Genomic DNA, 13,960 nt, shown 5'->3' with positions numbered 1-13,960 from the left:
CATATTTTCTAATATTCAAATTTTTTATCAGTGTACGTTTTATAATACTTATTTTATATATATATATTTTATTATTCAGTTTCTTTCATGGCACAATGATATCTTTTTGATATCTTATTTTTACATGAAGTATAATATACGTGAAAAAAAGTTGTGTTTTTAAGAATTAAAATTTGCTCACGCGTCGTCGCGTAAATAATTCTCCTTACGACAAGCTGCATGCGTGAGCGTGAATATGTGGTGCGTTCTATTTATACGCAATCCGCGTGTCCGCCAGCAATAAAATCGTGGCGCAAATTCGGATGAGGTAAGGTCATCAGCATGGGAGCGTGGGAGTACTTTCACCGCGACGTTATTACAGCTAAAGCAAAAGAGGCGAAATATAATACTGAAAGTGCGCTGGCCTCTCTGAAAGAAGGACCCGTTCAAATTCCACGCGTTGACAAATCACTTGTCCTTTCTGTGTGGTACTCGGGATAAGGATAAACGCGTGATTCGCAGCCTAACGGCATTAATCACGATCGGTCGGTCCAGTGCGAGTATTCCTGCTTGCAATCGTTTGTTGGGACTAGTTTCTATACCAATCTCTATCCAAATGTTACGATTCGTGTCTATTTGTAACGTAATTTTTATATAAAATTATTAATCATAAAATTGTTAAGTTCACAATTAAATCCTTGATGCCAAAATTATGAATATTACTAAAAGTAGATATTTCATAAAATATACACTCAAATAATCTATAAATAAGTCTTCTCCTTAAAATAATTGCGACTAATAAATTTAAATATGACTTTTATGCGACACCAAAATTTAATGTATATAAGTATATATACATATATTACTTCATATAATTTAATCTTCAAACATTTGGATGGTTATAGATACATGCCATTTAAACTTTTTGGAAAGAATTTACACACGAAAGATTTTTCGCTTATTTAAATCCGAGAAGATTCTCACTTTCGGAGGAAGAGTATCGCTTCGAACTGACGAAAAGAAGAAGGCTCATCGATCAGAAAATACGCACGTGCGGCATTTATGCTAATACCTATAAACTCTGGCACAATCGTCGCTGTTATTATCGAGGCTACTACGACCGATCGTAAATCTCACGCGCGACGGCTGGACATTTCAAAAATGGCTCCTTCCGAGATTCGCGCACTCGCTCGTACCCGAGAGGAATAGCGTGCGCACGTTGAGATGCACACACACACACACACACACACACACGCCGCTCGTATACAGTACACTATTGTTAGTGTGTCGTGTTGTGTTGTCGGTATTCTCGCGGAGAGCCGTCTCACCATATGCGGCAAGGCCGCCGTCCGTGTGGTACTGGACCTCGTAACAGGCCCCTCTCTCGTCGCAGTCACGTGGAAAAAAATCCGGAAAATACGACAGATTTTCGCATCGCTTCGATTTAATGGTACGCAAATATTAAAAAAAAAAAAAATATCCTATTTTTTAACGAGAAATTTTCTTTATACAAAATTAATTATTTCTGAAAAGATATAAATGTAAATTAGTTAATTAACGGAAAACAACATTTGCAAAAAACATATAATTCGCAATGATAATACTATATAAAACCCAGAATATCATGTCTATATTTCTGTCATATCTTATCATGGAATCCCACATGAACCAATTAAAGAATAAGGTAGTGCAAAAGGAAAGAAAATTGAAATGAAGGATCCGATGCAATGCTTCTTGTTAAGGCCTTTTATTAATCTTTTTATATAGTTTTTGGTCAATTTACAACTGTTCGTAGATAAAATGATAACGTAACATAGGCAACGTTGCGTATAATAATCATAGCAATTAATCTGCATTATTCTCTTGATGATAATAATAATCTTATAATAATATAATATAATAGATAATAATCATCATTATCATCATAGCAATAATATTGCTATAATATTGTATTAATAATATTGTAATAATAATATTAATATTGGTAAATCGTCGATATTGCTTAATCATTAACGCACGGCCGTGATATCGTTGGGGTTACAAAAGCTTAGGCCTAAAAATTAGCCGCCCGGCGCCTAAATTAACGCGCGCTGTAACGGGAGAACTAATATTTCTCTTATCTTTCGCTACCAGATCGTTCTGGTATATGTTGTTGCGATGCTATGACTGTTAAGAAAAGCGAAACCGAGCGCAATATTTTCCCAGAAAAATACAGAGTTTGGACAATCGTGTTGATTATCGAATATCGATACGCGAGTACTCGAGACTTTACTACATCATGCAATTTTTCGATGTGATACAAATATTTACGTATTGCCCCATTCATGAATGTGCACTTATTCTGCCTCAGAATTGGAAAGTATGAAAGTGACAATATCGATCAAAATAATGTCTCGATGATATTTGACAGAAAAACGATTTAAAAAAATAATATTGCAGCTTCTGTTGAATCCTGCATATTCTGGAGAAATATTCTGTGGTTATGCGCATCGTGCGATCATGCGATATGTAAATCTCTCGAATGATCTATCTCGGATTTTCGCTGAGAATGATGTTTGGGGTGATTTAGTATCTCGACATACTTAACCCTTCAATGACGGGCAAAGACAAAAATTTTGTCACGTAATATCGATTATTCGTATTTTTTTATTCAAGTGACTGTTTCGAATTCACGTGATAATTTTCAAAACATTTTCTTCACACATTACACTAATGTTCTTCATACTACGGAGAAGCCCAAATATAAAAATACGCATTGTATCGTGAATTAATGAGACGTAACAAATAACCCGTGTTAATCACGATAATGATTATCGAAGGGTTAAGTCAACTTAGCTTAACTTAGTAGAACATGCTTTACATGATAAAAACGAAGATATGCTTCTATAACAACGTATTCGTTATATATATTTACAGAAGATATAAAACGCCATATTTGCGCAGCACCGAACTTCAGTAGCAAATCCGTCGTGTTTTCTCGGCCATCTGTTTTGTGTGCATTTATTTAAACGTCATCGCGAACTATTTCGAAGTAAAATAAATGATACACACCATGGCCGTCTAGACTAGAGATCAATTTAATTGCAATAGCAGAAAGATTTTTCGCCGAAACTGCTCGCGGATATATTTACAGGCAATGTTATATAACTTTTGTGTGTGTGTGTGTGTGTGTGTGTGTGTGTTGCGTATGTGTGTAGAAAACACGACGATATTATACGCGTAAGATGTAGAAAATGGTTCGAATTCCGAATAAGGCAAGGAGTCCATCGCGACTAATCCCCGCTCTTTATATCAGAAGATTCGTCACGATTTTCGCATATTTCCTACATGATGGACGTATAACATGCGTACGATGTTAGCGAATTAAAGAAGACTTTCTTGAAAGCTCCGGCGACGAGAAACGAACGGAGAAGGAGGATCGGCAACACCATCGTCGTCCGAATATTCGTAAAACGCTCCTACTCAGGCCGTCGTATATTGACCGTTTACTATCTAATCACGGTACTAAAAAATATCCCTCTTTCGCATGCTAATCGCGTCGACAAAATAAATCCTTTTCTCTCCGCCTTAATCCGTTACTAAGACACTTGGTACAAAATTTGGCGCTACGCTCGCGTTTGGTATAAAAAACAGTTAAACACTGGAATGGCATTTGTTCGACAACACATGTCGTTATCTGCACAATGCAATCTGTTTCAGGTTGGGGGAAACGGGTGGTGGGGGGAGAAGGGAGAAAGGGGCGTTTGATTTTATATCCGATGGATCCAAACGTGTGAGATCCTCTCGCTTTTATTCGCTTCTCAATTTTTAATCAATTATTTCTCCCATATCTTTCTTATTCTTTTTATTCCTTTCCTCTCTATCGTGGCGAGGCCGTAACGTATAAATAAATTATCTCTCTGATAAATATATAACCGATAAACTATATAATTAAATAAAAATGATTAGACGTTACTGATCGGTAACGGTGAAAACGATTGAGCATGCAATTGCGACGGTCTCTCGACAATTTTTCACGATATGTGATCTTGAAAGTCCGGCATCATTGATCGTATTAACTCTTAAAGTACCATGCTCGTCAAATCACATATAAACATAACCATATATAAATAGTATTTATATATATATGTCAAAAGATTTAAAAACTTAAGGAAACTTTATATACATAATTTTTATAAATGTCATAATACGTGCATAAGATAAAAATAATTAAAAAAATTTTTTAAATAAATTTGCATGGTAATTTAAAGTTTATTATTTCGAACTCAGCAATATTCAGACGAACATATAGGATGCAACTAAATGATTGGAAGTAGATCGATTGGAAAACCATTTATGCGAGACTCGCCGCATTTAATTGCACACTTTTGAGTCCGTATTAATCAATTGAAAACTTGTCCACGGAACGAGTTTCCTTTCCTTTTCTCTCTTTTACTTTGTTGTCTATCGTAAACGTCATCTCGTTCTTCAGCACCATCTAAGCACCACCCCGATACGTGACTACTAAGAGCTACTAACTGATTGACCCCGTACCGTTAAGGCCCGTTAAGTTATTCTCTAGTCGGACGTCTTCGATCTACAACGATGGTTGTTGAAGGCGTAGGCGAAGAGCAGAAATAGAAAGCAATAGTCCAAGCGTCGAATTGCCATGATGATAACATATACGATAATAAAACAAACATTTAAATAATACAAAACATTCATGTAGAATTTGAATTTTTCGAAATTTAGATCCTAAAAATTCAAATAACATATGATTTCCCTAAAACTTTTAAAGTTTCAAGTTTTACGTATTAAAACTTATAAATGTTTTTCGATCTCCAAATTCAAGCTTATAAAAATAATTAATTTGTAATTTTATAAATATCTGAAATATTTAAAGAGAGTATCTTAAAGAATATCTTCTTTCGATATTAAAAAGAAAAAATCTAAAAAATAGTAATTTAAATAAATTAGAGATTTTTCTTTAGCAATACATTTTCAATTTTATGAAAGAAGTTTTTTACGATATTCTCTAAAAATAAAAATTTTTCCAAAAAACGATCCTTTTGAAATAATTTTTATTATCATGGATTTTTCGATGTTTTCTTTTCCTTCGCCTCTAAAAATCTGTAAACTTTTTAAACTACAGCTCTCTTCTCTTTGAGTCCCCCTTTAAATACTATCTTTTTAAGTCAATTATAAAACATATTTTTAAGTCAACTATAAAACATACATACACTCCCTCCCATCTTCTATCGTGATTAAGACGTCCGACTTATCTATTAAATCGAATCAAGAATCAAGCACAGCAAGAGGCGCGATTATTCGCGCGGATATAATTGCTCTCACTAACGTCAGCGCTGACCCGATCAGACTAACTTAGTTTAACACAGGAAGGTTACCCGATATACCTCGCGATTCTCAAAACTCGATCAAAAAAGAAAAACCACTCTCAAACGCTGTCTGACGCCACAGACATCGGTCTTTTATAAGAGACAGTACGAGGCACTGGTATCCTCGAGCAACCTTCCTGGGGTTTCGGATCTTTTCGGGGAGTAACTGATACCTGAACGTCCTGGGGCACAGTCATCGTCCCGTTACTGTCCACCCACATTTTGGCGAAATCCATATTCGCGGCACCGTCGGTCGAGCTAGCCTGATAGTCCCTCAGAAGGCCTTGCAGCTTCTGCACCATTTGGCGCTCGTCCTTCAAATCGCCCAGTTTTTGCAAAATCTGATCGAGCAGCGGATTCGTTACCTTGGTGGGCGACGATTGAAGGGAAGCGGTGCCCGTAGCAGACCCTCTGATCCTCCTGCCGTTCCTATCGTACTGAATCCCGTTCATATTCGGCCGCGACTGCAAACTCTGCCTGCCTGGGCTCTTCCGCGAGAAACTCGGCGTCGAGGTGCACGTGGCCGGCGTCGATCTCGGATCCAGGAAGGTGTCTGTCTGAATGCTAGCTCGCCTCCTAGTCTGACGGCCGTTCCACGTGGCACTACCGCCAACGGATGTTTTCGTGGAATTGGGTATCGGTGTCGGTGACAACGCTTTGCTTAGACTTCCGGTCGGCGTTGACTTGCGTACCGTCCCATAGCTTCCGTTGCCCTTGCGTATCGAACCACCTCGGTTTAGCGGGCTACCCTCCGGACTAGAATTGCTGTCCTTGGGCGTCTTACTGCCGGACGACGTCTTGGATAGATTGCTATTCTCTCGCACGACAGAACCGGCGCGTGGCGTCCTGTCGCCCGTTGACGAGGATGCCACGCTCCTGGACGGGGACGAGACTCGTAAAGGACTCGCCAGCCTATCCTTTCGAATTACCTTGCGCAGCCCGGTCTCAATACTGTCGGTCTCCACGCCAGATTTTTCCTCGGACTCCGTTTTTGGCGGTTGCTCTGAAACAGGAAACGGAAAAGACGCGTGTTCTGAGACGCTGTATTTAAAATTTATAATTAATTATTTGTTTGTTCCAACATTGGTTATTACATGGCATATGAGAGTAGCACAAAAATGATTTTGGAATATTCATAAAAGATATGAGAGAGAGAGACAAAAGCTTAGTAATTTTTTCTTTTAGATATTATAAAGATTTAGATATTATGAGAAATATATAAGATTTGTTATATATGTTATAAGTATAATCGTAATTAACAATTTTTTAGCAACAGTACTGCTATAAGAGCACATGTAAAATACAAAATTAATCTCTCTACAGTCAATTCTTTTATTTTTTTTCTTGAAACAAACATTTGCATTATTCTTTATTATTTTTATGTAATTGCAAATTTTTATAACATATCTTTAATCTTTGTATATATACTATATTATATTTAATCGTTATATATAACATTAACATTATTACCGTAATTTTATCACTAATTTTGAACGTAATGTGTGTCTATTTCAATTAATAAACTTGGTGAAGCTTATTAATTAACCGCAACTAGATATCTCAGAAAACATAAAAAAATATTCCAAACATTAGAAACTACAGAATTACATAAGCGAATTGTTATACGACTGTGTAATTATTATTCTTATCTCGTCGTTTTCCGTTGTGTGACAATCCGTTAACATTGTCATTATAGTAACATTTTCGACGGCAAATACATGCGTGCAGCAATCAATATTGGGGCTCAAGTCAAGTTTTTTTTTCATCGTCGTGAGGTGTCAACTTTCGCGAACACATGTGATTTAGGATCCGAAAAAAAATCACGACGATCACCGAATTGGTCAGTCTCGCGTTTAACATATTTAGCGTAGGCGAGGTGAAGGAACGGGCCGTGACACAATTGGGACCGAATGGTGGGTCCTGTTGTATGATTTACATCGGCAAAAACGACAATCCCGCAAAAGGTCGAAAGCAACTATCTAATCCAAAGACAAATGAATCCCTTCATCGGGACTCCCGCGCGAGTTGTAACCATAAATCTTCTGCTGCTTTATATAACACGAGAAAGAGAGAGAGAGAGAGAGAGAGAGCGCTTGGATTTTTCTACATAATTTTTATATAACCAGTTATGTAAACCTTTTTACCATCTATTTACCATATATTCATTTCACGTAATTTATATTCTATTACATAATTATTGATCATACAGTAATTATTGATCATATTTTATATTTATTATACAATTATTAATATTATTATTGATCTGATCAAGAGATATTATCCGGATGATTACATATAAGATTTTTATTATCAGCTTCCATAAAAAAATAATAATATATTTAAAAGAGAAATATCTACCGATAAACAAAACTGAATAAAAATTTCTCAACAAAATTGATACAATTTAATATTACATAAGAATATATATATTCAATTACAGTTATTGAAAATTATTTATTTGCAATAATTGTACGGTTTTATATCCAGTTTTTTGACAAACTTAATATATATATATATTTTTTTCTTTTCTTTGCTGCAAAATTTATATCTTGATATGTTACGAGCTATGTAATTAAAGTATCGACTTTCGTGTTTTTCTGATCAGCTGCTCCCTAACCAAAATGCCGCATGTCGTTTCATATTTCGTTTTTGCGTATTGCGTACACACCCACGTATAAACCACAGAGAAAGTCCATTCTTCGGTAAAGAAGAGAAATTAGATTTTTTAATTCATGTATCGATGCCACGTGCGCGCGCGGGAATGATAGAAAGAGAATGATGTTGTCTCCATCGGGACAAATGTAAATGAGAAAATATACATCAAACTTGAATTTTAAATGAAGAATGACTCCTCGAAATACGGTTCACCGGTCACGTTGTGTTTAACCATCGTCAGCTTAGAAGAGTCGACCAGGTTCTCAATAACATATCGTATTTTTTAATCCCATCCGCGAACGCAAAAACGTCGCATAAATATTAAGGCGTTCGATTATAGATATACTTGTTGAGTTACAGCAGATATGCATATTTGCGCGAAAGCAATTCGTAATTAAAATCTGGGAATCGAAAATCTATTTCGAGATCTCGTCCTAATAACGCGCTTACTGGTCAAACCGGATTCAGCCTTCATCGATCTAACGAGTCCTTGGAACTTGTTATTAAAATTACGCAAATGAATTACAAATTAAATTTGTTGCAAAGGAACCTGCGTTTTGACGTGCCTGCTAATACTAGATTCGATATCACGGTTTCATATTCGTTCAATATTCTATATGATGTTTATGACATAAAAAAAGTAAATGTATATAATTTACAAGGTTTATAACGAGAAAATTATAGATTTCCTTCACACCTAGCTTCTGAGCTTTTCATATATATCATCGGATCTATTTTTGTAAAATATATTTAACCCGCTGTGAGGATGTTTATTTTTCCTTAAAAAAAAAAAAACTAAACAGGATATATGCCCGAGAGAAAATTTCGATTTTGCATCTAAAAGAATAACTATAGCATAAAAATAAACAATTCCGATCATACAAAAATAACGAGGGAAATTAGCCGCTTCGGCTAATTTATCTTATTATAAGAACTACTGCAAAGGAACTACTGTGTTACGTTGAGCATTGCCAAATAATGACGACACGCTCGAGAGTGCTGGAACGAATTTGGTGAAATCGCGGAATTCATTTCGCTGCTTCAAAAAATTGCACGTCGTTGCCAGGCTCAATTTTCTTGGACAGTACATGCATCAAAGTTTATAAGCCCTTGCGAGATAATTTCTTTATATAACTTTCAGTCTTTCTCTTTAATTTTTTTAGGTTGATTTAATTTGCCATATTTCGAGCGCTACATACCCATAGCAAGTAATTAGTAAAATAATTAAGAAATAACAAACTCGAGGCAATTCTCTAATCAACAATCGATTTAATTCTCTAAGCATCTAAAAACATTTCGTTGCTGTGATTTTAATACGCTTTCACATTTGTTTCAACTGGTCGTCTTAATCGTCGCGCAATTTTTGTTTTTACTTTCGATGCCAAGAAGAAGTTTTCTCGCCTGACTGAACACAAACATCTCCCTCGAAATCGAAGCAGAACGCATAGAATCATAAATGTGCCGACACGCATCGGAGAGCAGATCGCATGCATCGCGTTGAAATAACAAGTCAAATACTTCAATGCGCATCTTTCAAACGTTCTAGCGCCATCGCATAAATTAAAGATATCAATGTAAATGAATGAGTCATCTGGGATCGCCTCCGGCTACTTTGCGCAAATCTCGATAGAATATTTGTTGTCTAGAACGCCCCCGGACCGTCCTTTCATTTCTCGCGAAATGTAACATGAAAGTTCATCTCGACCGTAAACCGAGAATGAAAGATAGAATGAGATGTATGTATGACAGATAGAATGAAATTCATGAATTTTAACAAGAGTAAATAGATTATTATAGTCTGCAAAGAATTCTTTATAGATAAAAAAATAATATATGCTGGATATATAATATAAAAAAAATGAAAATCTTAAATATAAATATATAATATATTAATTAGAGCAAATATCATAAATGTTTTATATGAAAATGTAAATTATGGTTCATAAAAAAATCTAATCACAAATTTCTCTGCAATGATTCCAATAAATCATTCTATTTGCTCGAAAGGAATAAAAACAACATTTAACACTGTTAAGTATGTATCTGAATATTGCATTTATCTATAGTCTTTCATCTTATTTAGACAATCAACTTTTCTTCTACTGATTATATTTGTATTTAGATACCAATTTCCGGATATCCTAATTAATATAAAGAATTTATGATAAAATTCAGAAAGACAAAATTAAAAGTTCTCATTTTCTATAAAATAGAAAATGATTATGATAATTAATTATAAAAACCCAATATAATATTTTATATATTCTTAAGAGAATTTAAAAATATATTTTAACTGATTAAATAGACTGATAAAATTCCAAGAGTAATCACAATGAAAAACAGACGCATATGCTCAATATATATCAGCATATTTTGGTTCAAGATCTAAGATTCTAGATTAAAGCAAGTTTCTTCTGGAAAAACATGTTATTTCCGCGTCACTCTAAGTGAAAAGTGTTCAGGTCACCGGGTTATAAACTAGAACTATTCCAGTCCGTTCCACTCGTAGGGATAAGCATCGGGACGATCGAAGCGAGTCGAGTCGCGTCGCGTCGCGTCGCGGTTGGCCGCCGCGAACTTTTTCCACTTGCGGCAATGCGTCACAACCGCGTCAAGTGAGTCGAGTATGTACACGAATGCGTGCTTGCGTGTGTTCAAGGCGAGAGCGTACGACGAGTGTTATCGAGGATCGACCGGCGGCGATTGTTCCGAGGACAGGTTGCTGGAGATCGCCCACGCTTCGAGCGATCTCCCTCGCGTATAATCGACAACAGCGGCTAAATGTCAGCCCGGCCCGATCCGAGGAACGCGATCTTATAACGCGCGCTGCGTGCCCGCATATACTTGAATATCTCCTATCACTTTGAATATTTAATCGCAACGTGATCCAAATGTCGGATCATAGGCACCCGCGAACGATTTGTAGAGAGACTCGAGAGAATTCGACGGGGACAGTTTGTCCTCGCGTTCCAACATACGAGACACGATCGACATGTGCTACCATCGAACGTTGAATGCGACGCTTTTGTCATGTTCGACTGACAGGACGGTCTCGATGAATCGACAAAAGCCCGCCCGATCCCATGTCAACGGCGCGTAATTAATGCGAGACGTTCAAATAGTAAACGCGTGTATATGTATGCGTGGATTCGTATAAATTCCCAATAATTTGTGCACATTGTATGTAAATCGTATTGGAATTTATGCGACAGTTTGATCGAGCTAGAGATGCAAACTAGACTTTCATCGCGAGATCGTAAGATTGCTATTACCAGCTCATTTAAGCGTGCGTGTGAGCTAACGGGACTTTAGAATCTCGATTTCTTTCGTTGTCGAATCATTCCTTAACTTAACAAAGGCATTAAAATTTTTTTAAATCATGCGAAAACGCAATCGATAGACTACAAGATTATATTAAAATCAGGTCGCTGATTCTGATCAAATTTTGATAGATTAAATAGACGCATCATGATATCTATAAATAGCTTTAGCAAAAGATTACGGAAAAAATAATTTTTAAATTAAAGAAACAAGAAATTTGCGCATAAGTAAATAATTTTATATTAGATACAATTTGGCATAGAATTTAGGAAATAGACACGCAAAAAATTAATCGACATCCAAGTTTTTATCTCTTCCCGATAATTCCTTCTCTCTTTCACGCGGAGTAACTTTTTCTCTGTGCGCATTACCTTTTTTTTTTCTCTGGACAAAGAAAATTTATCGTCTCTATCTATCGTCGCGCAAAGCGCCGCCGATTCAACGAACGAATTAATTCGTCGTTGTCGATACTCGCGAGATCGACAGGCGGAGATAAACGCCGCTCGCGCGCGACCAAGTATTAAATTCCTGCTCGCGCGCGATCTCGTTCTCTCTATTTTCGCGGACAAAGCTCTCGGAGCGCTCTCCTTCTCGCACCCGCGTCGTAATCTAATTTAATCTCTCGATTCGCATCGGCATACGGTCGAGAGATTTTCTTTTCCGTCTCCCGCGCCTCGACACGCGACATCGTCTCGATCGCACAATGCACGCGTTTGTGCATCCACATATCTCCCTGTCCTTCTCTTCATCATCCCGCATTCTCTTATTAAATACGATGACTCGCTCGTTGGCGAGTGCACGTTCAAACGCCGGACACTCGAGAGTCTGATCAGTGTGTCACCACTCGGCGGACAATGGAAATAGTCGCGAATCTTTATCAGTTTTTCAAATGGAAAGGATCCATTTTGTTGTTGGATAAGATGGAGTGTCTCACTTTTTGAATCCCGTTTAAATTTCACGCGTAATTTGCATGCGAAATATATATACAGTGTCCACTTACTTTGACAATCGGCAACCGTGGGCGAGCTCTGCGTACTGGCGGAATTCCCGTTGGCGGTGGACGATTGGAGGGCACCGAGGCTTCGGTAACCCTCGTCGGACACCTCGCTGCAGTTGTCCGAGTGCTCTCCATCGCCATGCGGCGACTTCTGGGTGTTCGCCGTGGTGTCCTTGCCGAAAGTCTCGATGGGTGGTTGTTCCTCTTTACTCGGCGTGGGGCTTCGACTGCCGCTCGAGTCCTCGCTGCACTTGTAGTTGTAGATGGACGGCTCGTACTTTGGCGTGTCGTCCTTCTCGACGGCACGACGCGCCACGCCACCCTCCACGATATATCGTTTCGTAAACTCGCCCGGTACTTTAAGACCGCTCTCCTGAACAGAGCAAACAAATCCGGTTGCGATTACGTACTTCTTTCGTTTCTACGTATTTTTCTGCTTAAATTATAAGCGACGCGAAAAGATTATAAGATCGAGTTTCGCGAGATGTTCGACAATATCTTAATTCAATAACATCATTAGTTTTGACAAATATAATAAAAATAATTTCACTAATAATTTTTCGTAATGACTATCGCGATGGAATCGCAAATATTTTATGTTGAATTTCAATTCTCAAAAGTTATATTAATATTTAGAATATTTTTTCCGTAATTTTTTTATGCATTATTCTAAAAAAAATTGTCTCGTAGGATAAAAGAGCAGACTTACTCGGCCATTTTCTTGAAGTTTTCCGTGATAAGGTGGCGATCGCGCCTCCTCGTTGGCGTTCCTTTTGAACGAATCTATATTCTTCCGCGGCGTCGGACTTCTCGATCTCAGGTTCGCTCTAGGCGTCGGCGACCTCGATCTCTGTTTCGCCAAATCGGCCTGATGCTGATTCGGGCTCGCCAACAGTTTCCTATGTGGCGTGGGACTCCTCGAGCGCTTCTTCAGCTCGTCGCTCGATTGCAGCTGATGCTGTTGTTGTTGCTTGCTGCCGGCCGTCGGCCGGTGAGGTGTGGGCGATCGCGAGCGATTGCTGGAAATGCTTCTGGGTGGTGCGTGCAGCTGCGCCGATTGTAGATTCTGCACCGAACCGACGCTCGACGCGGAACTCCGCCGGGTTCTCGGAGGTGATGATCTGGAGGTGGAAACAACGACCGCGGGCTTTATGGCGGAATTGATGTCGGTCGTTATATCGGGTCGTGTTTGACCGGGTGTGCACCGGAGAATTTCCAGTTTCCGTATTCGCGACGAAATGTCACGACGTGTACAATACCGTATGTAAGTTCGCGAACGTAGATAAGATTAAAGAGAGATTTATATTATATATTTAACAAAAATCGCTGGCGTTAATAAATCTACTTCACGCTTGTTTATGGTAAAAATTAAGAAAGATGTAAAACGTAATACGATATAATTTCTATTTTTAAATGAAATGAGAAAAAAATTCTTTCTCTCGCATAAATCTAATGTACTTATGGACAATATTGTGCACAATGTGTAGCAACGCGTGTTTATGAATTCATGTATTTCATTACCCTATGCAAAATATCTTGCGGTAGAATGGTTAAAATAGTATCACTAATGTTACACTGGATTTACATACTGGCTAGCATTTACACTCAAAATGTAGAACATAGACATAACGAT

General features: G+C 37.7%; 1 protein-coding gene across 4 annotated transcripts in view; it reads right to left on the bottom strand.

The window, feature by feature from the left end:
• Positions 1–1,710: 1,710 nt before the first annotated feature.
• Positions 1,711–13,960, bottom strand: part of LOC115239372 (GAS2-like protein pickled eggs) — a 68,509-nt gene continuing 56,259 nt past the window's right edge. For 3 of the 4 annotated variants that reach the window (XM_029813857.1, XM_029813858.1, XM_029813856.1), the window contains exons 6-10: positions 13,037–13,448; positions 12,331–12,700; positions 5,528–6,357; positions 4,506–4,555; positions 1,711–4,467 (exon numbers count right to left, since the gene is read on the bottom strand). In XM_029813857.1, the coding sequence (XP_029669717.1) occupies positions 4,362–4,467; positions 4,506–4,555; positions 5,528–6,357; positions 12,331–12,700; positions 13,037–13,448 (1,768 nt within the window). In that variant the 3' untranslated portion in view covers positions 1,711–4,361. Of the gene's footprint in view, positions 6,358–12,330; positions 12,701–13,036; positions 13,449–13,960 lie in introns of all 4 variants that reach the window. The other variant, XM_029813859.1, reaches the window with a different exon arrangement.

The sequence above is a fragment of the Formica exsecta genome, unplaced genomic scaffold, assembly GCF_003651465.1.
Source record: "Formica exsecta isolate Colony F162 unplaced genomic scaffold, ASM365146v1 scaffold38, whole genome shotgun sequence".
NCBI classification, from domain to species: Eukaryota; Metazoa; Arthropoda; class Insecta; order Hymenoptera; family Formicidae; genus Formica; species Formica exsecta.
Note: the sequence above shows the minus strand (reverse complement) of the source record. Positions and strands in the feature narration are given on the sequence as shown.